This window comes from Balaenoptera musculus, chromosome 4 (genome assembly GCF_009873245.2).
Source record: "Balaenoptera musculus isolate JJ_BM4_2016_0621 chromosome 4, mBalMus1.pri.v3, whole genome shotgun sequence".
Classification (NCBI taxonomy): Eukaryota; Metazoa; Chordata; class Mammalia; order Artiodactyla; family Balaenopteridae; genus Balaenoptera; species Balaenoptera musculus.
Window position 1 is genome coordinate 135,911,809 of NC_045788.1, and position 23,765 is coordinate 135,935,573.

General features: G+C 47.6%; 1 protein-coding gene across 1 annotated transcript in view; it reads left to right on the plus strand.

Moving 5' to 3' along the window:
• The window catches only part of DOP1B (DOP1 leucine zipper like protein B), a 107,598-nt gene that overhangs the window by 46,688 nt on the left and 37,145 nt on the right, over positions 1 to 23,765 (plus strand). Inside the window, 10 exon segments of the mRNA XM_036851233.1 lie at positions 254 to 374; positions 3,639 to 3,758; positions 6,050 to 6,152; positions 6,886 to 7,077; positions 9,137 to 9,821; positions 11,837 to 12,108; positions 16,805 to 16,957; positions 17,975 to 18,075; positions 18,766 to 18,956; positions 21,743 to 23,336. Of these exon segments, the coding sequence (XP_036707128.1) occupies positions 254 to 374; positions 3,639 to 3,758; positions 6,050 to 6,152; positions 6,886 to 7,077; positions 9,137 to 9,821; positions 11,837 to 12,108; positions 16,805 to 16,957; positions 17,975 to 18,075; positions 18,766 to 18,956; positions 21,743 to 23,336 (3,532 nt within the window).

The following is a 23,765-nucleotide window of genomic DNA, read 5'->3' on the forward strand; positions in this document are numbered from 1 at the left end:
GAATGCTTAGAACAGTGGCCAGCACACAGTAAGCTCTACAAAAATGTTGGCTGTTTTCACAGACGTTATTCCCCCAGCTAAAGGTGTCATTGTCACAACTAAAGTTTCCATACATTTAAGACTATATAAATGATCTATGTGTTAGATAGAGTTACTCTCAATACGCTTTATACGTTTGTCACTGGCTTAAAATGGATTTTTTAAAAAACATTTTGATTATTTATTTATCTGGACATTTTCTTTTCAATTGCAGGGCCTCAAGTTGTTGGGAATTTGTTTCTCGAAGTCATCCGGGCCTTTTATTCTTACTGCAGAGATGCTCTCGGCTCTGATCTTAAACTGAGCTACACTCAGAGTGGAAATTCGCTGATAAGGTACTGGTGTGGCTTCCAACTTCACTCTTCCTCCCTCCCTAATGCCATGATTTTTTTTCTCTGTTTACCATAAATTGTGAAGTGCTCAAGAAAGTAGGGATGCAGAGGGTCAGGCCACGCCTTAAAATAACCTGTGCTCTTAAATCAATCAATATGAATCGACTCTTCCCTATTGAATACTGTGATGATTAAAAGGAGTTTGATCTTGTCTCTGCCCCACACTGGGAAGTACAAACCGTATTTACTGATCAAGTGTGAAAAGTTGCTCAACAAAGGCGACTGGGTCTGGTGTACAAGTGGTGAGTGACAGGGAGGAGGGCCAGCGGGAGGTCAGGTCAGGAAGTGGGGCGAGTGGGTGTGAGTCTTCAGGAGACCGGTCAGAAGGGGGGTAGCAGGGAGCAAGACGAGGGCACCCCAGGGGCATGAAGGCGCTCTAGGGCCCTGGAGGTAGGGTGAGTGGGGTTTGGGAGACAGCGGACGTGGCGATAACTTATTAAAGTGTGTAGTTAGCCATCAGCCCTGTGTTTTGTTCTGTCTTTGTACTTTTTAAGGTAGTACAACCTCTTCCTTTTTACTTTACTCTTAATATAATTTCCTTCTCCCTGACTCGGCATTGGGTATATTAAAAATTTAAATCAATTAGAAGATTTTTCTGGTTTATTAATTGTAAGTGTACCAAGAGTCTTTAGTGTTTGCTTTTTTGCTCGCGGAATGAGAGTAGTTTATTGTTTTCCTGAATATGAAAGTAATACATGTTCATGGTAGAGTATACCAATATTTGAAGGCATCAAGGAAAAAGATATTATCCATAATCCCACCACCCTTCAGAGAAAAACATAAAACATTTGTATTTCTTTCCAGACTTTCAGTGCATAAGTACACAGGTGCCTATCATTTATTTTTAAGGTGGAGTTACAGTACCTGTTTAGTTGCCTGTTTGTTTTTTTTTAAGGCAAGTTGTGAATGGCTCTACACTCTTCTCCTGTGGAGGATAGTGGTTGCCTTTAAGTCCTCAGTAAGGAGTTATACTTATTTAAGAAATCCTGACTGATTGACCAATCTCTTATTGATTGACTTTTGGGCGGTTTCCACTTTTTCAATATTTTAAAATTGATCTCGGAGAGGCAGCAGCAGTAAGTGGTGGCTTGAAGCAAGATCTTAGTTCCCTGCTCAGGAATTGAACCTGGGCAGCCTGGATGAAAACCGGGAATCCTAGCCACTAGACCAGCAAGGGCAAGAGACTAGACTCAAATTTTCCCTGGCTCTTGCCTCCGTTTGAAAGCAAGACTGTTTCAAGGAGGCAAAAACTGTAAAAGCAGGTGCAAAGTTTATTATTAGAGGCACAGCACAACAAGTGGGAGAGCACGCAGAGAAACCGTTTATTTAAGTTTCTTTTTCCACACCTGACCTGCCCTAGGACCCTCCCTGATATGTGTGTGCAGCTTTTTTCCAGGACGGATTCCAGCCCAGAGGCCCGTGGCGGGGGCCTTGGCATCACCTATTGTGGGGTGGCGCCCCCTCCTTTTTGACCCCCAAGGAGCCTTTCTGCGCACACGCCATGTCTCCCTTGCCCCAAGGATGGGAAATATGTGACCTCTCCATCTTTTACTCAGACAGGGTTTAGCCCCTCTCTGTTCCTGCCATGACTGTTATCTTAAAGTGTCCTCAGGAGACAAAGCCTGGCTATTTACTCTATTTCTGTTGTTATTTCTCTTTCGAAGTGCAAACAGGAGGCTGGATGTAAATGCCTAACCTGGAGCCCATCTATCTCCTGTCTCAGGAAATGCAAACAGGAGGCTAGTTGTAAGTGTCTGGCCTGAAGCCCACCTTTTTCCTGCCCCAAGAAATATTAACAGGAGGCCAGTTGTAAATGCCTAGCCTGGAGCCCATCTATCTCCTGCCTCAAAATGACATTGTCATGATATCCTTATGCCTACATCATTTTTTTTTTTTTTTTTTTCCTGGCCAAGCTGTTCAGCATGAGGGATCTTGGTTCCCCGACCAGGGATTGAACCCATGCCCCCTGTATTGGAAGTGCAGTGTCTTAACACTGGACCACCAAGGAAGTCCCCCTTTGCATACATTTTTGTGTACCTCTACAAGGATTTCTGTAGGATAAATCCCTAGAATAAATTTCCTGAGTCATAGAAGATATGCATTTAAATGTTAGCCGAATTTCCCTCCTAAATGGCTGTACTGTATTATTCCACCAATAGAGTATGTAATTACCTATGGTTGGACTAAAGCTGGTTTTCCGCATAACATTCTTTTTTACAATAGCTCTTTTTTCTTTATTTTTATTTATGTATTTATTTATTTGTTTTTGGCTGTGTTGGGTCTTCGTTGGTGCCGCGGGCTTTCTCTAGTTGCCGCGAGCAAGGGCTACTCTTGCGTTGCAGTGCGTGGGCTTCTCATTGTGGTGGCTTCTCTTGTTGTGGAGCGTGGGCTCCAGGCTGAGCTGTGGCTCGTGGGCTGTAGAGCGCAGGCTCAGTAGTTGTGGCACACGGGCTCAGTAGTTGTGGCTTGTAGGCTCTAGAGCGCAGGCTCAGTAGTTGTGGCGCATGGGCTTAGTTGCTCTGCGACACGTGGGATCTTCCCAGACCAGGGCTTGAACCCGTGTCGCCTGCATTGGCAGGCGGATTCTTTTATTTATTTATTTATTTATTTATTTATTTATTTATTTATTTATTTATTTATTTATTTATTTATTTATTTATTTATGGCTGTGTTGGGTCTTCGTTTCTGTGCGAGGGCTTTCTCCAGTTGCGGCAAGCGGGGGCCACTCTTCATCGCGGTGCGCGGGCCTCTCACCATCGCGGCCTCTCCCATTGGGGAGCACAGGCTCCAGACGCGCAGGCTCAGTAATTGTGGCTCACGGGCCCAGCTGCTCTGCGGCATGTGGGATCTTCCCAGACCAGGGCTCGAACCCGTGTCCCCTGCATTGGCAGGCAGATTCTCAACCACTGCGCCACCAGGGAAGCCCCCTGGCAGGCGGATTCTTAACGACTGCGCCACCAGGGAAGTCCTACCATAGCTCTTACGCTAACTTCTGAGGGAATGGATCAGTATAAATACCGTTTAGGATGGCACGATGCCTTCTCTTCCCTACGTAAGAACAGTAATACTTCTTATCTATGACCGAGTTTGTCAGTCTCTCTAGAAATAAGTTGTAAATGGTACAGTGAATTCGTTTTTCAGACATGGCATTCCCGTAATACAGGTTTTTTCATAGATATATTTATAAATATCCCTCTTCCTTTACAGTACAATAAAAGAAAACAGAAATGCCTCTGAGATTGTTAAAACAGTGAATTTGCTCATCACATCCCTAAGCACAGACTTCCTCTGGGATTACATGGCAAGGTGTTTTGAGGACTGTTTTAGGTAAGCCTCCAGTTCAGGGGTTATGAACATGTGGGAGGGAACTGAGGGTGTCATGGTTTCGTAGCTGCTTATTGTGGTCAGATTATACTTAACTCGCTAACGCTGGGTTATCTTTGCTGAGTACACGATTGAATTCACTTAAAATCATAATAGAACTAAAAACAGTGCCATTGAGAAGGTTCACATGATACTGAAGCTTCCTTATGAAAGTTGAACTTCAGAAACTCGTCTGTGCATTTTCTGGTTAGGTCGATCTAATTGTCTTTCTTTGCATGGTGCCCTTGGAGCCCTAATCTATTCAAGAAGCTTAGTTTTGTGGTCCTGGGACTGGAAAGAGTGTTTTTGAAATCATCAGTCATCTTATTAAATTCTTATTGAAATTAGTGTGTAACTGTTCAGATGAAAGCATTCATGTTCTAAGCTACTGTAATCAGCTTTCCTGTCACTTTCAATCTGGTGAATTGCACCACCTCCAAACTGCTGGCGGTGGCGTGCTCAGGACAGCAAACTTTCACGTGGAGTCCTTTCCCGTGTGATCTGCGCTGTTAAGGAGGACTGATGCAATCTCTCAAACCCCATTTTGTCCTGTGAGTCATGCTGTGAAACTTCATTCTTATCACGTCCTTTGGAATGCTCTGTGTTCTCACAATGTCTTCTGTACGTGCAACTGTGATCAAAGCATAACTTATTAACGTTTGCCGCGGGCCATCCCCTGGACACCCCCAGGAGAAGCAGGCCCATCCATCATATAAGAAAGCCGGAGCTCAGAGATGTGAAGTACCTTGTGTGACATTGCACAGCAGATCAGCAGCAGCTGAGATTAGAACCAGGCGTGCCCAACGTCCCAGCTGCTCCTGCCATGCCCTTTGCCTCCTCTGGTGCCAGGCCCCAGCAGGCGTTCAAACCTGTGATGAGTAAATTAATTGTAATCGGATCCACGGTGGGCAGCAAGGCCATGTTATACTGAGGCTAGAGTGTATTTTGGTCAGCTTAGTTCCATTTCAGACTTACGAGGAGTGCTTTCTTTAAAAAAAAAAAAAAAAATTAACTATGAAACATTCCAGTGTAAGAAGGGATGGGAAATGACGTCAGACACACATGCACCCATTGCTGAAATTATAGACCACACTTGATCATTGTTTTTCACATCTTTTTTTTTAAAGGAATAAAATGTTGCTACCCAGATAGAGCTGACTCCCCACCTTCCCAGCACTTTTCCCTCCTTTCATCCCAGCTTTCATCTCTGTCCTGAAATTCATGACTGTCCTGTGATATCTGTGCTTTTATGACATGTGTATCCAGAAACGATATAGTCTGTTTTGTCTGTTCAAATTTTATATAAATACTATCAAGTTGTATATAACTTTTTGCAATGTGTTGTTTTGGGGGGTGGGGTGGTCCACAGCCCTTTGGAGATTTATGTACACCTAGTTCATTCATCTTGGGTATAGTAGTCCAGTGTGTGAATAAACCAGTTTCAGTCTTTTCATTGTTGCAAATAGTACTCTGGTGACCGTGTTGGTCCTGTCTCTTTACACACAGATGCATGGGGTCTCTTTAGAGCAGGCACCCAGAAGCAGAATCTCCCAGATGTAGTGGACACAGTTCTTCAGTCCCTTACCAAGATAAATGCCAAGATAACTAAGCGATAATTTACAATGAAGAAAATTAACTCAGGTTGAATTGTACTGTGACAGCTAGATGAATCCAAAATTACTGTTTTGGGAACCAGTATATTGACTTTTTAACTTACATATCCAGTTGCCTACTTATTGAAAAGGAAGTGTTGAGCTTGAGAATAAGATAAGCCCAGTGGAGTTACACTTCTCTGTGGGAGCTGAGAAATTCTAAGCAGCTCGTGGGGATGAGCTCCTGGTGACATGAGGGAGCTGTCTCTGGTTGCTCTGACAGCAAATTGAACAGCTGTCCTGCATTCTGTCACCAGGCTCTTTCCCTGGGAACATGCCTTTGGTTTGGGGCTGGGGGCCTGGAATTGTTGCTGTTGAAAGCTCCAGATCTGCTGGGTAGGGAATCCCACGTGGGCATGGACCACCCTCACCTGATCTGATGGAAGTTCAAGTCAGAGTGAACCTGTTTTGGAGACAAGCAGATTCAAGACTTATTGACACTTCTCTATGTTAGGTAGTTTTTGGCACCAAAGCTTAATTATTAGAACTGCAGAAGCTGTCTTTCATTATGGTTGAAATAGAATAAGCAACTTTATTGGAAATCATAGGAAACGCTTGAAATTATTTTAAGAGAGTTGTTTTTCTTTCCTGTGACTCACGCAGACCCGCAAAGCAGAGTCACGCTGTCGGGAGAAGCGTGGGCCCTCCCCCGACAGTCTCGGAGCTCTGCACCCTCCTCGTGTTCCTTCTGGACGTGATCCCCCTGGTAGGTCCTCTGCTCTAAGGAGATGGCCCAGTGCTGGCTGCTATTTACATTCTGATTAGTGTTGTTGGCCTTTTTATGAACCTAAACTTACTGAGGAAATAGTTTTACATAAATACATAGCACTGTGTTAATGTTTGTTTCAGCCTGGAAGATGTAGCTGGACGTTGTATCTTTTAGGTCCTTTTAATATAAGGGGTTATAACTTCTGAGCCAGTTGTAAGTGGGCTGAGCTGAAGTTATGGAAACCAGATGATGAGCTGAGTGTCATCCGTACTAAATAACAACAGTTATTTAGGAGCGAGAGTTAACGTATGTCCTTTTTTAAAATTTTTATTTATTTATTTGGCCGCGTTGCGCGGCATGCGGGATCTTAGTTCCCCTACCAGGAATAGAACTTGTGACCCCTGCAGTGGAAGCGCAGAGCCTTAACCACTGGCTTGCCAGGGAGAGTCCCAGAGAGTAAATGCATTTCTTAGTTAAAGTCACGCCCTTGGCTAATTTTCTCAAAGGAAATTGATTTCTTTAACATAGAAATAAATGTGGCAGTTATTTTCTGCTAGAAAGAGGAAAGCCACCTGAAAGGAGAGGAAGAACATCCATTGATTTATTTAGATCAAAAAGAAATGTTATTTTGTTTTCCGATTTGGGCATTAATGTGAAACACACTTATGCTGTAAAAAAAAATTTGAATTTTCTACTGGTTACACATTAAACCCATGTCTCTGTTTCACAGGAACTTTACCCTGAGGTGCAAACCCAGTACCTGCCTCAGGTGCTTGGCTGCGTGGTGCAGCCTCTGGCCAAGGAAATGGAGGCGCTCAGCTTACCTGAACTCACGCACGCCTTGAAGACATGTTTCAAAGTGCTCAGCAAGGTGCAGATGCCGCCTTCCTACCTGGACACAGAGCCTGCAAGTGGAAGCTTGGTACGTGCTGGGAGGAGCGGAAGTGGTTCTCTGGGCTGAAGGAACCTTGTACCTTCCCGCATAGGGATAAAAACTAGAAGATATATCGGTAATATCTAAAGCACGCTTCTAAAATCCTCACACACGTCATAAAAGCTTTCAGTGTAGAAGCAACCCTGGTCATTTCACCCTCTGCCCTGCTACTTCCTGCTAAAGCCCATCACTAAGGTAACGGTTAGACATAGCTCACTGTCCAGACCTTTCTATGTGTATGTTTGTATGCGTGTAATTTTGCTTTTTTTTAGAAATATAAGTGAGAGAGTAGTCCCTGGGGCTGCCGTAACTAAGTGCCACACTGGGTGACAAAATAACAGAAAGTTATTGTCTCACAGTTCTGGAGGCCAGATGTCCGAGATTAAGGTGTCAGCAGGGTGGTTCCTTCTGAGGCTGTGAGGGAGAATCCGCTCCATGCATCTTGCCTGTATTCTGGTGTTTCACTGGCAATCTCTGGTGTTCCTTGGCTTATAGACGCACCACCCCAATCGCAGCCTTCCTCTTCACGTGGCATCTCCCCTGTGTGCATATCTGTGTGTCCAAATTTCACCTTTTTTAAGGACACCAGTCATACTGGATTAGGACCCACCCTAATGACCTCACTTACTTGATCATCTGCAAGGACCCTATTTCCAAGTAAGGTCACGTTCACAGATGCTGGAGGTTAGGAGTTCAACATCCTTTTAGGGGACGCAGTTGAACCCGTAACATACATTATTCTCTGATTCACTTTGGTTTTCATCCAAACACTATCTGGAGGACATCTTTCCATATCTGTGTACACAGAGGTATCTTACTCTTTTCTCATTTCTGCATGAGACTCTATGGTATGGCTTTACAGTTTCTTCACCTCTTCCCCTGTCGAGGTTATTCTGGTTATTTCTAGTTTTTCACTGTTACAGCGCTGCAGTCAGCATCTTCGCACAACCTGTTCTCAGGGCTGCAAGTGTTTCTGAGGGATCAGCTTATAGAAATGGGTTGCCGTCAAACCCATTTCTTACCTTAGAAAGATGCTACCAAATTGTCCTCCAAAAAGACTGTAAGAGTTATGGTTCCACAAGCAGTCTGAGGCCCATGGTCTTTGAATTATTTTTATTTTCTACTCTGTTTAGGGATTTGAAAATTCTGCCCTTGAAATCCATTCGGTGCAATGGCAGACAGGTGTGTGTGCAAACAGACTAAAAAAGCGAAGCATTCCTGAAAGACAGCTGTGTGTGTTGGTTAGTGCTGGGGGCTGATGCCTGCCCGATGGGGCTTGAATCTCAGTTTGGAAACTAATTACAGATTGTTGCTTCATTCTCTAAGTTAGTCTTTTTTTTTTTTTCTTTTTTCCTAGCTGTTACAGCTGTTGGAAAAAAATATCCTAAAAAGGATGTAAGATATAAAGTTTAAGCATGTGTAGTGTACAAATATAAATAACACTATGTTTCTAAAATTGCATGATACTGTCTCAGTCTTCCCCAAAGAGCACAGTGGGTCAAATGCTGAAAAGTTTTCAGTTTAATGCCATATGAGCTGAGTAACAGTATGAGAGGTTGATTCATTAAAGGTTGAAGTGTCATCCTTTTGGAAAAGCTACAGAATATATATACGCATATATATGTGTGTGTGTAAAACACGTACGGGGGTAAACACTTTGTTCTAGCTGTCTCCCCTTATTTCGTTCCTTTGTGCCTTTATTTTACACTCAGCCCAATTTCCTCATTCATATTTTTACATCTGCCAGAAGCTGTTTCTAAATAACCCTGTTGGCCCCTGAAGGGCCTAAATAAATAAAGTGGGCTCAAAGCCAGCCCACCCAAAGAGCACGGGGCTTGGTCAGCCGCCTCGCTGGGCCGGCCGCCTTTCTCCTGCCCCCTGCGTGCCCTCTCCATTGCATTATACACGTGTACACAGGGATCCATCCTCTCGGGGTAGAGAACTGTGATTTTGAAAAGCCGGGAGGGCGCATTCGTAGCCTGATTCAGTTGATGTTTGAATCCCTTGGTCTTTCGAGATACACGCTACAAACTTCCATTTTTTGCAGAGTCCAGTCAAAGGTGAAAACAGTGAAGTAATTTTAGACACAAACGCAGTGCTTCCTGGTGATGAAGACGCTTCATTTCCTCCACTTAAATCTGAAGACAGTGGCATCGGCCTCAGTGCTTCGTCGCCAGAGCTCTCTGAGCACCTGAGGGTTCCCAGGGTTTCCCCGGACAAAGACGACGTCTGGAAGAAGGGCGGGAGCATGCAGAGGACGTTTCTTTGCCTCCAGGAGCTAATTGCCAACTTTGCCCACAAGAACATCTTTGGAGTACAGCTGACGGCATCCGGAGAAGAAACCAAGTCGGCAGAGCCCGCGGGCCCGAGGGAGGAGGCTGGGATGCGGGGCCCGGCGGGCAGCGACTCGGGGAGGAAGAACTCGTGGGAGGCGAAGCCCCTCGGCGGGCCCCAGTTCAGGCAGATGCTCTCGGACCTGTTCGCGGTGCGCGGGTCTCCATTTAAGACAAAGAGCTTGGAGTCGCCGTCGCCCCTGCCCAGCAGCCCTGGCCGCAAGGAGGAGGAGGCGTGGGCCGTGGACCAGGTGGTCATTGACCCGGGGAGCTCGAGGGAGGGCTGCAGGGAGGCCTTCGCCGCGGCCTGCCACCTGCTGCTGGACTGCGCCACCTTCCCCGTGTACCTGTCCCAGGAGGAGACCGAGCGGCTCTGCGACGCGCTCTTCCAGCTGCCGGGTGAGAGGGCGGCCCGGCTAGAGTCCCGTGGAGGAGCCGTGGGACTCGGGCCGTGGAGGTTTAGAGACGAGCTAAAATCACAGCGGCCGAGAAGGAGCTGTGTGCCACGTTTGTTTCCTTCCCGGTTTTGTAGTTAGCGTGTATGGTCTGGATTTGTCTCACCAGATGGGAAATTGATGAGGCTGGGTCTGTATTTTTAAACTAGGGGTGTCTAGCAAAGCCCGTCAAAAGGTCTGGGACTGGGACTGCCCCGGCAGTTCAGTGGTTAAGACTCCGCGCTGCCACTGCAGGGGGCACGGGTTCCATCCCTGGTCGGAGAACCAAGATCCCACATGCCACGGGGCGTCGCCACAAAAAAAGAAAAAAAAGTTTGGGACATTAAAGGTGCTTATGGTAGTTAGTAAATGGACTATTTCTGAGACCTGCTCTTAAAGCTTTACATATTAGTTTGCTAGGGCTGCCATAACAAAGTACCACAAACTAAGTGGCTTAAACAATAGAAATGGATTGTCTCATGGGTCTGGAGGCCAGAAGTCTGAGGTCCACGTGTTGGCAAGGCCATGCTCCCTCTGAAGGTGCTGGGGAAGGATGTGTTCAAGCCTCCTTTAGCCTCTGGTAGTTCCTGGGCTTGTGGCAGCCCAACTCTGATCTTTCCATGGTGTTCTTCCTGTGTATACGTCTGTGTTCAGATTTCCCTTCTATAAGGCACCTGTTATATTGGATTTGGGGCCCACTCTGCTCATTTTAGTTTATTCAATAGTTATTTATTTGGCCATGCCACGCAGCTTGCGGGAGCTTGTCTCTTCCCCAACCAGGGATCGAACCTGGGCCCATGGCAGTGAAAGCTCCAAGTCCTAACCACTGGGCCACCAGGGAACTCCCCATGACCTCATTTTAATTAATTACATCTGCATGACCTATTTCCCAATAGGGTCACATTCTAGGGGGTTAGGACTTCAACGTAAGAATTTTTATGAGGACACAGTTCAACCCATAACAGGCAGTGTCTTAGCTCGGGCTGCCATAACAAACTGCCGTAGGCTGGGTGGCTTAAACAAAAGCCATTTATTTTCTCACAACTCTGGGGCTAGAATTTGAGATCAGGGTGCCAGCATAGTCAGTTTCTGGTGAGAGCTCTCCCCTTGGTTATAGACTGCCACCTTTTCACCGTATGTTCACATCCTGGGTGGGGAGCAGTGGTAGGGGGCTCTCTCTGTTGTCTCTTCTTATAAGGGCACCAGTCCCATCCTGAAGGCTGCACACTCAGGACCTCATCTAGACCTAATCACCTCCCCTAAGCCCCACCTCCAAATACCATCACATTGGGAGTGGAGGCTTCAACATGTGAATGTTGGGCAGACACAGCTGAGTCCATTGCAGGCAGTGAACACTTGAAAGAAAAAAGGGATGGAGGAAAAAGTGGAAAAGAAGAAAGAGTGATTAAGTTGGTAGGAGCAGAGGGTAAAGATTTCTCCGCTTGTCATTACCTTAAACGTCCCATGCAATTTGTCTCTTGGCTCATGAGCTGCAAATGACAGTATACTTAGAAGAAATGCATTTAGAATTGATAGTTTCAGTATATTTTCGGCCACTTTTAAAGCTAATGGCATGTGCCCTACCACCAAGAGGGCTTTGAAAACACGTTTTGAACTCTGCACCAAAAAAATGTGATTTTGACTCTGTGTAAATTTCAAAAAAAAGTTTTTTAATTCAAATTTTACTATATTTACAAATTTTTTAAATGACATAAAAACAAACATTTCGAATCATTTCAAAGCCCTGAGACTTTGCAGAATTTGAATAATCTGACAAGCGCATGAAACCAGACTTGGTCTCATTTTTCCTCTGGCCCTGAATGGGGACAGCGTATCCTGTCACCACCAGAAGTTTATCACACTGCTGTCCAGGTGACTTCCCGGATCTAAATGTCTTAGAGACTGGCTCCCAGGTCCGTAAGCGAGTTTCATGAGGTTTTGTCTGTCTCTCTCTGTCCTCTCTGGTTGGCTTCCTTTCAGGAGCTGGCGATGCCAGTTTTCCATCTTGGCTGAAATCCATGATGACCATTTGCTGCTGTGTGACTGACTGCTACCTCCAGGATGTGGCCATCTCCACCCTGCTTGAAGTGATAAACCACTCCCAGTCCCTAGCACTTGTCATTGAAGACAAGATGAAACGCTATAAAAGCTCCGGGCACAACCCATTTTTCAGCAAGCTGCAGATGGTGACGGTTCCTCCCATTGCTCCAGGAATATTGAAAGTCATCGCAGAGAAAACAGACTTCTATCAGGTATTTCCCATCCAGAGGAGGGTGGCTGGGACCCTGGGACCCTTTTCCCAGACTCTTTATTTGAAGTTGTCCCAAAAGTTGTAGCGGTGGTGACAAAGAATATGGTGCCTTGGGTGGCAGCCGGTGAGGGTGGCTGGAGACCTTGCCTGCCTTGTCCATCTCTCTAACCCAGGCTCCTGGCACAGTTTCTGTTCCCACAGCAAGTGTTCAGTAATATTTGTGTTCAGTTTTAGGCTGACCAGACTCCATCTGGCAGGATTCCTAAGTTATCTAAATATACAGAAAAAGAGACTCTGTCCTAATTTGTGAGGTTAGAGGCTTTGAGGTTATTTACCCTCACGGAAAACTTAGTTCGTGTCAAGTGTAAGAGCGATTGTTGCTGAAGATGGTGAGCAAGTGTTGTCCATCTTTTGGGGGGACAGAGTAAGAAAATAAGGTAGTATAGGGCTCATTTAATTGCAAGAAGCTGAAAGATACTCCAGCTAGCTCATGAAAAGAAAAGTTACCTGGTTATTTCTGGTAAACGAGCAGGCCTGTGGTTTAGCTTGTTGCTTATTGTAAAGGTAGGGGAGCCCGTGGGAGTCCAAGGGCGGGGGTGGAATGCAGCTGGGTCTCACGGGGTCTCACCTGGGAAGCTGTCAGGTCCCGAAGCTGCTTGCTCTGCACATCTCCCTGCCGACCAGGACCTAACTTGGTGGCCACTTGACCTTCAGTCTGCCTCAGGACCCTCAGGCTTGCTACTCATAGCTAATGGCAGTTGCATCACTTTCTTACAATTCTGAGCTAACTGGCCAAGGCTATTAAACAGGCAGCCAGTGGGGCACCCTTGGGTCAGGTGCTTTCTGCCGTCTAGTCGACCACAGCGGTGACGCAGGCCAGGGGGAGGTGGTCGTGTGGTATAGACAGGGACCAGCCCACTCACTGGGGCCTGTAGATGGAACACATCTCCCCTGCAGGTGGTCGGGACAGCGGATGCCCTGCAAACTCGGAGATGCTAAGGAAGAGACATTTTAGATGTTGTATGTGGGAATGAGGTACCGGAATTAAACTGTCCTTTTCGGTCTTGACAGCCCGTCCTCTGAAAGGCTTTCGAAATGGGCTGGCTTTTCACCTATTGGAGGTGAGCTCTATCAAGCAAGTCATGTAATTGAGGCCACCTCTCAGCTTTGTTTCCTTTTTTTTTTTTTTTTTAAAAATACCAGCATTATTTAGATATAATTCATTCATTTAAAGCACACAGTTCAGTGGTTTTTATTATATTCCTTGTTTTCTATGTGTCATATCTTTTTTCCACCTATTTCCCTTTTACTACTTTCTTTTTCATTAAGTGAATATTTCCCAGTGTAATATTTTAATTTCCTTAATGACCTTTACAGTATATTTTGGGAGTTATTTTTTTTAGTGGTTACTCTAAGGTTTACCATATACATCTTATCAGAATTGACTTCACATTCATACTAAATTCCAGTGAGATATAGAAACATCCCTCTTGAATAGCTCTATTCCTCTTCTAAACGTATGGGTCACGTTTTCTTGTATCTTTGCGTGTCTTATAATCTTTATTGAAGACTGGACATTTTAGGTAATATATTGTTGTAAATTTGTATTCTGGCACCTCCCTCCCACCCCACCGGTGACTCGCTGTCTTTTTTGTTTGTTTAGTGACTTGACTGTTTTAGTGATGTCTGTTTGCCCTGCAGTGTGAGGCCTTTGGCGCTGCTTCTTGGAGGGTTCAGCCTTAGGAATGTGCAGCCAGTCTGAGATGATAGTGATCTTAGCAAGATTCTCCTTGACCGTCTGCTTTCTATTCTCATTGACTGTCCGGTCTCTATTAAGCTCTGTTGGTATCACACCCAGATGTTAAGCTCCACTAATCACCGGCTGATTGCTCTATTGTTTTCAACAATGCCCTGGGGGCATAAATTACTCCACAGTCTGAGCCAATGAAATTTACACTCCTCTCTCAGGTAGTTTTTTGAGGCCAGTCTTTGAGATTTGTTTTGACACAGGAGGATTTTTCCTAGCTCTCTGTTTCCCTGGTTATTTCTGGTAAATGAGCAGGCCTGTGGTTTAGCTTGTTGCTGTCATGGAGCTACCAGCCTCCTCTTAATTGCTTACCACCAAAATCTCTGTGGTTTTTGAGAGCACTCCTAGACTTGAACACATACCTATGCTCTGTTCCAGATAAACTCATTTCCCTTATAGAGAGCTACGCAACTCTCTGTTTTATGGCTTGCCTATCCCCCTGGGCAAATTCTCTGAACACTATTGCGCAGGAAGAGCTGCGACTGGGACAGTTGTCTGTTTTTCTTGGCGCAGTATCCCTACAGGGTGCTGGGCAAGGGTGCTAGCCTCTGGTCTTCTGAGTGTGCCTCTTTTCATCTCCTAGCACGTAACTTTTCCCTTACAAGCAAACTGGAGCAAGAATGATCTGGACCCCAGTATTCTTAGCCTGCTGTGCCTGGATAGAGCCTCCATGCAAGAGTTGGGGCAGAGGAGTAAAATGCCGGTGGCCTGTTCCTCCCAGGGAGATGCAAAAGCCTTTGACTGGGAGCTGGAAGGAGGGGGTGCCCATCTTCTTGGCCACACCCTGCCAAGCCAAGCTTGATTGAGAGGTGGATAGGGGTCATGGTTCAAGTGGCACAGACTATTGCTACTTGTACTGGAATTTTCGTAGACTTTCTTGAGTGTTTCTTCATCTCTTGAGTGCCCTTAGGATAATTTCCAGCAACTCTAAATGGCTGGCTGTTTAATTTTTTTCTATAATTTTCACTGGTTATGGCAGTTTTGCTGGTAGAGGGTCCACGGTTTGTGCAGTCGAGCCCCATTTACGATGTTGGGTCCTGGCAGATCCTGGATTTAACTGCTCTTCAGCCTCTGCCCCTCATTCTCCCTGTCTCCTTCTTACCGAACTTGAGTCACAGTAAAGATCTTGACCCTGTAGAACTTGGAACCAGGACGAGGGCCAACTGTAAGCACGGTGACTGGGCAGATCCCCCCTGGTGCTGCGTACATCACAAAGCTGGACATAATTACCTCGCGGGCACAGGGGAGAAAAGAGAAGAAAGAATTGAGTCCCTGAATCCTTGGAAAGCTATTAATAGAGTAAAATGGTAGCACTCAATACTTTCCCCTTGTTTGGTGGGAAGTATACTTTTATGAGTTCTTTCCAAAGCCTTGATTTTTATTTTGACTCAGATTTAGTACATGCCTGAGTATCTACTACTTGCCAAGCACGGGAGCATACGTTATATATTATCAGGGTCTCAAGAGCTGGGTGTGGCTGGTACCTGCCCACATTGAGATGCTGGAATTAGAAGTGGTAAAGCAACCTGCACAAAATAGCCAGGATGTGCCCCCGGTTCTCGGATTCCAGGTGTTGGGCTGGTTCCACATCTTCTAGCCTTTTTCTCATTCCCATGGAATGGCCCACCTACCAGCTTTCCTTCTGCACACAATGCAAATGAGAATAAGGTCAGATATCCCAAGAATACCCTGCCCTTTCTAGGTTGTAGGGCAGATTGCCAACCGCTAAGAAAATGTCCAGAACGTAGGGATTGAGAAGGCTAAGACAGATGAAGGAGCAGGGGTGTTTTTGTGATCAACGTCAAGTCTCAGAAACCCTCCAAAAAAAACCTGAAAGCTTCCAGGTGGAGCATCTTACTCGTACATTTGCCATAGGGGCTGCAAGTAAGGGGACTGCTTCACTTAGTCGGAAGTTTTGTATCAGAAGTTTACGGGTAACTTGTTAATTGGAAATCATGGCCCCTTAGATAAAAAAATAAATAATGGTTAGTGGCTCAAACCAGTCAGGGGTTAATTTGATCTGTGCAGAGAAGACAGTTTTGTTAAAGAGAAATAAATGAGCCAAAAGAAGTTCTTTGATCTAAGATGTACATTATAAAAAGTTATAATCTGTGAGACATCATCTTTTTCCATGACCTGGAAGAATGCCTTCAGAAATTCCCCTCCCGGAAGTGGGCACCAGCCCTCCTTTTGAGTCTCACCCTGGTTGGGTCAGGCACCCGCCGTGCTCCCTGGGACTTGGGGAGGGGCTGCAGCCACTTGCAGACCTCATATGTTTAAAGCGCTGACATCAGGGCTGGGGAGATGACGGGCTCTATTTGGGATACAATTTGTGCCCTGAAGGTGAGCCAGGGCATCTGCCACAGCGTTGTGCACAGAAATGGGAACAAACAAGTTTGGGGAATGAAAGCTGAACGTCGGCTTGAGCCAACCTTAGGTGGTAAGGTCCTACGGTGTCTACCTCAGGATAGCGACCACCGCAAATCCACCAAACTTCCTAGAGGGTGCGTCTCTGGAACCCCAGTGCTGGCATGTAGGGAGCCTTGGTGTATGCTTGTTGAAAGGATGCCTCAGCTGATAGGTTCTTGCTTCCAGATGATTCCGCTCTGAAAGTGAAGGTCTGGGCCAGAGCTGCAGCGTTCTGAGCTCGTCTCAGACATCCAAGTTTAACCTATCACGTTGCCCTTGCCCGGATGACTCCTGAGGGGTCTGTACTGTGGTTTGGGTTTGCTTCGCTCTGTTCTGCTTGGTGGTGGTGGTTCTTTGTGTACTGAGGATTCTCCCATAGCAAATGTAGGCAGAAGCCAGTACCTGGCGGCCGGGACTGGGCTGCCACAAGGAGGAAATGGGCGGGAGCTGCCTGTGTTCACACTGTCTCCCCTCCATCCAGAGGGTGGCTCGTGTGCTTTGGAATCAGCTGAACAAGGAGACCCGGGAGCATCACATCACGTGTGTAGAGTTGTTCTACCGCCTGCACTGCCTGGCCCCGACAGCCAACATCTGCGAGGACATCATCTGTCACGCCCTCCTGGACCCTGACAAGGTGAGTCTTTGCAGCCGACAACCTCCCTCTGACATCGGTCCTGACACCGTGAGCCCAGACAGACTTACCTATATCCGACCGGAGTCTTTCTGGGGCTCAGTGGACATCCTGATTAACGGGCAGGGCTATGGCATTAGTAACATTTTTTTTTTTTTTGGCTGTGTTGGGTCTTCGCTGCTGCGTGCAGTCTTTCTCTAGTTGTGGCGAGCGGGGGCCACTCCTCGCCATGGTACACGGGCCTTTCACCGCGGTGGCTTCTCTTGTTGCGGAGCATGGGCTCTAGGTGCGTGGGCTCAGTAGTTGTGGCTCGCGGGCTCTAGAGCGCAGGCGCAGTAGCTGTGGTGCACGGGCTTAGTTGCTCCGTGGCATGTGGGATCTTCCAGGACCAGGGCTCGAACCTGTGTCCCCTGCATTGGCAGGCGGATTCTTAACCACTGCACCACCAGGGAAGTCCGCATTAGTAACATTTTAATACATTAATAATTTCAGGACTGGAAGGCCTCCAGAGGCACGAGCCATCCCCTGTGTCATATTAAGGCTCACCAGGGAAATCTGCCCAGGCTCCCATGATGCCTGCGGGGCTTCTAGAGCTCTCGGTGAAGTAGGCAGTCGTAGAGAATGTGTCGCCTTGGAAGCCCTGGCTCTGCTTTGCCGTCGTGTCCTGTTCTCTAAGCCATTCAGCCTGGCACTGCCAAAGGCCATGAGAAGGCTGTGCTCTGTGTTTTCCTTCAGCCACAGGCCTAGGTGTGACCCCAGACTCGGGCTGACGCTGAGTCTGGAATATGCACTCTCCGGAAAGCACATCTGTGTTAATGGGAGCAAGGAAGGCGAGGACCCGGGTCCTCCTTGCTCCAGGCCCCATCGGACGCCAGGCACTCGTGAGACTCCAGCATCTCTGCCTGGGTTGCCGCCTTTCTGCTGAGCTCTTGTCTGTTATTTAAGTGGGGTTTGCTGCCACTGGGAGCAGTGTTCTGCTAAGGCATCAGGTTCCTCGCTCCCGTTTCTGTCCTATTCAAGGGAACGAGACTGGAAGCTCTGTTTCGATTTTCCGTCATCTGGCACCTGACGAGAGAGATCCAAGGCAGTCGAGTGACATCTCACAATCGCTCCTTTGACAGGTGAGGGGGGGACTTTTTTATAACTTACCCTTAAAGCAAAGGGACACTTTGCAGAGGTGCCGGGTCAGTGTGTCGGGCTGGGGAGAGGGAGATGTGTGCGATGGAAACCCTGACCCCATGTTCTTGATGCAGAGCGAACGATTCCTGTGATCCCCTAAGTGAATTCTGGCCAGATGGGTGTGAATACCTGGGAGGAGTTTGCTTAATTCGGCCTTGGAGGGAGGAGGAAGCCCCCCGTGCCTCAGACTCACCTGAGGAGCTGGCAGAGCGTGCCCCCCGAGGGGGCTTGGTAGGGAGATGAAGATGGGCTAGATCTTGACTGGGGTGGCGGCCACACTGGGTGTGTGCACCTGCGATGTCCTCCACCACATGCTGAAGACGTGAACTGTATTGTAGGCGCATTCTGTTCTACATTGTTTTTTGAAAATCCTTACCTTATTTCCAGAGCTCTAGATGCGGGGGTCAGACACACAGCCTTAGAGAGATGCCAGCTGATTCTGATGCCTCCTCCTCCCGCCTCCATTTGGGGTGAGGCCTGGTCATCGGGATTTTAAAAGCTCCCCCCCAGAGACTCTAGCTGAGAGCAGGGATAATGTCCCTGGTCCTCGTCTGCCTGGGTCGGGAAGCCCAGGCCGGGTGAAGCTCCCCGAGGGCGTCCCGGCCGCCCTGACGGCTCGCATCACCCCCCAGGTCCCTGTTCGTCGTGCTCGACAGCCTGGCCTGCACGGACGGCGCCATCGGGGCCACGGCCCAGGGCTGGCTGGTGCGGGCGCTGTCCCTCGGCGACGTGGCCCGCATCCTGGAGCCCGTGCTGCTTCTCCTGCTCCAGCCCAAAACCCAGAGGACCTCCATTCACTGCCTCAAGCAGGAGAACTCAACGGGTGAGCACACCGTGCGGGCGGCCAGGCCAGCTCTCTGTCCCCGGGGCCCTGGGCCTGGGAGGCAGGAAGGGGTGACCAGGACCCCAGCTGCCGGCTGCAGCAGTCAAGGCGCTTAGACCTCCCTGGTGGTTTTGCCAGATTCAGAAGGTATGAAGGTACTTTGTGGGGACTCTTATAATTTAAGAATCAGATGAACCAGCACTTAGAACTGCTAGGTAGTGGGTTTGTTGTTTTCACTGAAAAATATGACTTTTTTACATTAAAAAGGAAAATGTTAGTAACCCATGTTCCAATAAATATAGCTGATTCTTGGTTCTTTTGGTAGAGAAAGCAATTCAAGTGCATGTAAGGTAGGAGGAGAGAAAAACAGACCATCCATCCGGAGGTCTCCAAGGCCAACCCTTCACTTACGAAAGACGTCTGAGGTCTGGCATGAAGTTCAGTTTGGGTTGGCTAGGCTAGCACTTCTCAGACCTGGGCGGGAGAGTTGAGGTTGCCTGCAGGTATGAATGATCAAGAATGTTGAAATCTGCATGTAACCTAGTCAGTTGTATTTCATAAACATTACTTCTGCTCCAGAACTGTCAAGAACAAGGTAAGTGGTTTCTTTTCTATCTGCTCTCCAAGGCTCTTTCCAGCTGTTAACATATAATCAGAAATGCAGAAGAAATAGACCTTTGGGTTCTGAGAACTTTCAGAGGCATCTTTAACATAAATTTAAAAGAATATGGGTAGGAAGAAGAAAAGAAAGACTAAAATAAAACCGATGAGTTCATTAAACTTCAGTGACCAATACCTAGAGCAGTTTATGATCTAACATTGCTTCCCACAATAGGTGTATTTTATGACTTCCTGCAGTTTTCTAAGTGATGGTTTTACAAGCTTTGATTATTTTGTTTAGATCCACTGGGTTGTAAATATTCAGTGTTTGTCACAGTCTTATCTTACAGAGAAAAGCAGCCTAACACCTAAATAAGCAAAGATTCCTGAGGTGGTTTCCTTTCCTTACAAGGTTCCTTGCCTAAAACTGTAACTTCTGGTTTTCCTTTAGGTGCCTTCTCAAAGAAGAGGCATTTTATTACTCCACAATTATAAGAAAGTAAAACGCAAAGAAGTATAAACTAAGCACCTTCTTAAAAGTTTGCTCTTCATTAAGGGAAGCTAGATTTTAGGCGTTCCTTTGCTTTAAAGAGAAAGTTTTAACTCCACGGCTCACTGGGTTTTAAAAGTCTCGTGGCACTTCCTGCTGCCCCCTCTAATTGACATTTAATGCTACCTGCCTAGTAAGAGAAAAATGCGTTTTCTCTGCCACGTTCTCTCCCTGGAAACAACTAGAAGGGTTCTGCTTACCCTCCATGCTACCTCTGTGAGCCTGTAGAAATCTACTTTTTAAATACTGTTGTGTACACCAGGCAGCTCCTCTATTTCTAATATCTTATTCTTCCTTCTTTCCTAACCTGGCTTAGTGTTCATGGAATAGATTTGCTGAAAGCTGCCTATTACAAATGTTTGGCAGTACCAAAGACGTCTGGCTTTTCACTCCTTTTTTTAAAGAGACCTGAGCACTTTAAAGCGTTGTGTATTTTCTGATCTCAGAGGTACTAGCATGCTTATTTTAAGAACTGGAATCTTAAATCAGGAAGTAAAAGCACAAGTGAAAGTCCCTTGCGATGCCGGCTGATAGAGCGCCTTACTGTTAATGGTTCAGTAGCTATCATTCCAGACTTTTTCATAGCTGCGTATTATAGACACTCCCCCCTGATTGGGCTTATTCTGTCCAGCTAGATTCTGCAGCTTGGTCTTTTTTCTTCAATACTTACTGTACTCTACACATTGCTCCATATTGTACGTGTAGAAATATCTTTAAAAAACCCAAACAGTAGTAGCCCTCTGCGTGCCTGTGCCATGAGTTTTTTCAGTCCTCTTACTGTGGATGCTTTGTTTGCTTTCCAGTTTGTTTTTTTCAAGACGTTTCAGTGATGCCCTTTTAGCTTTGAAAACCTTCTGCTGACATTTCTGTAGGATACCATTTTTGAAAGGAAACTCCCGGGAGAAAATGATAGGCATTTTTTTTTTTAAATCACCCTTCCCCTAAACTCGGGATATTTATATTTCCTATGACAGTGTAACTAAATTGTCCAATTTCTTGAACATTTTAAAAGACCTGTTCACTTTGCTTGTCTGCCTTCCTTCTGTAATGTAATCTAGACTCTAGTGTTGTTTCATGGGGGAATTATGTTTTATTTTGTGGTTTTTACACTTTATTTTTTTTGTTGAGGTATAGCTGATTTACAATACTATGTAAGTTTCACGTGCACAACATAGTGGTTCACAGTTCTTAAAGGTTATAGTCTGTTTATAGTTATTATAACATATTGGTTGTATGCCGTGTGCTGCACAGTATATCCTTGTAGCTTATTTATTGTATACACAGGAGTTCATACCTCTTAACCCCCTACCCGTGTCTCCCCCTGCCCCTACTGGTAACCCCTAGTTTGTTCTCCGTGTCTGTGAGTCTGTTTCTGTTCACTTGTTTTCATTTTTAGACTCCACATATAAGCGATAACATACAGTATTTGTGATTTTCTGTCCGACATTTCACTAAGCATAATACCCTCCAGGTCCGTCCACGTTGTTGCAAAGAATTTATCTTGTCCCTCCCCCCACAGGAGAATTTTACTAATATTGACCTTTCTGCCTGGCTTTAAGACAAAGATCACTGTAGAACCGACTTGTCCTAACTGAGCCTCCTGTTCTGAAGTCGTCTGTTGTTCTGTAATTTTCAGGAGACTGGCATCATTGGTTTAACAGGAAGCGCACCTCATTCAGAGCGGCGTGGGGCGCAGCCGAGCCTCAGGAGGGTGGTGGTGAAGAGAGCGCGCCCCTGAGCCAGTTCACCACCGTGGACCGCGAGGCCATCTGGGCCGAGGTGGAGAAGGAGCCCGAGGTGTACCCGCCGGGCCGCGAGCCCAGCGAGGAAGACCTTCCCTGCTGTGCGGACCCGCTGGACGGGACGGCCTGCGACGCCGCGGACGACAGCGAGCGCACCGAGTCCGCGGACACGAGCCCCACGGACAGCGAGCGCACGTCCTCCTTCTCCTCCCCTTCCCACGAGCCGCAGGAGCTGAGCGGCGGCGAGCTCTGCTGCACGCCCCTCCCCGCGGCGGCGCCCCCAAAGCCGGCGGCCAGCCTCAAGTCCACCGTCGGGTGCAGCCTGGCGCGCGTGGACTCGGACAAGACCCAGGCTTCGGAGTCGCTGTCCAGCGACGAGGAGGCCGCCGCGGAGCTCCAGGCCCTGAGCACGGCCCGGCTGCTGAAGCAGCAGCGGGAGAGGCGGGAGACGGTCGAGGCCCTGTTTAAGCACATCCTGCTCTACCTGCAGCCCTATGACTCCCGGCGAGTGCTGTACGCCTTCTCCGTGCTAGAAGCCGTGCTCAAAACCAACCCCAGAGAGTTCATCGAGGCCGTGTCCCGGACCAGCATGGACACCAGCTCCACCGCGCACCTCAACCTCATCTCCAACCTCCTGGCTCGCCACCAGGAGGCGCTCGTCGGCCAGAGTTTCTACGGAAAGCTCCAGACCCAGTCTCCCAACGTGTGCCCTCACTCGCTGCTGATCGAGCTCCTCACCTACCTGTGCCTGAGCTTCCTGCGCAGCTACTACCCTTGTTACCTGAAGGTCTCCCACCGAGACGTCCTCGGCAACCGGGACGTGCAGGTCAAGAGCGTCGAGGTTTTGATCAGAATGATGACGCAGCTGGTCTCGGTGGCCAAGTCGGCCGAAGGCAAGAACGTGGAGTTCATCCACAGCCTGCTGCAGAGGTGCAGCGTCCAGGAGTTCGTACTGCTCTCGCTGTCCGCGTCCATGTATACAAGCCAGAAGCGCTACGGACTGGCCGTGGCGGAGCGGGGCCGAGCCCAGCGGGAGGACGGCCTGTTCGAGGAGAACCTCATCAACCTGGGCCAGGGCCAGATCTGGAGCGAGCACCCCCTGCAGATTGAGCTGCTGAAGCTGCTGCAGGTGCTCATCGTCCTGGAGCACCACCTGGGGCAGGTGCACGAGGAGGCGGAGCACCAGGCGGACCTGTCCCGGGAGTGGCGGCAGACCCTGAACTTCCAGCAGGCCATCAGCGCCCCGCAGTACGTGCAGCCCCACCGGCTCACCTCGCAGGGGCTGCTGGTGTCCGCCGTGGTGAGGGGCCTGCAGCCGGCCTACGGCTACGGCATGCACCCGGCCTGGGTCAGCCTGGTCACGCACTCCTTGCCGTACTTCGGAAAGTCCCTGGGCTGGACGGTGACCCCCTTCCTCGTCCAGATTTGCAAAAACTTGGACGAGCTGGTCAAGCAGTATGAAAGCGAATCGGCGAAGCTCTCTTTCAGGTACGGTGAGCCCTTTGATGCGTTACTGTTTCTTTAATGACAGCTTTGGTCACAGACGGCTGATTGCCCCTAGCAGCCAATTGGAGGATAATTTCAACCTAATCAGAAGCCTAGTTAGCACTGTCAGAAGGGGTAACCAGGAACTAAATGTTCAGCTCCTTTATTTTCAGTTCCGCATGACTACCCAGGCTAGATCAGTGCTACACAGGACAAGTCAGTCTCTCTTCATTATTTTTGCAAAACAGAAAGAAAAATGTGGATCTTCACAGAAATTCTAAAACCCCTGGAAACATTTTTCCAAAACGACTGTATAAATGTAAAAACAGCACAAATGATGCCTGTCCTTTTTGTAACAGTATTTCATTATGAGAGCCCCAGTTTTTTAAGATCGTGATGTCTCTGTGGTTTCCGTGTTTATATGTACGATTA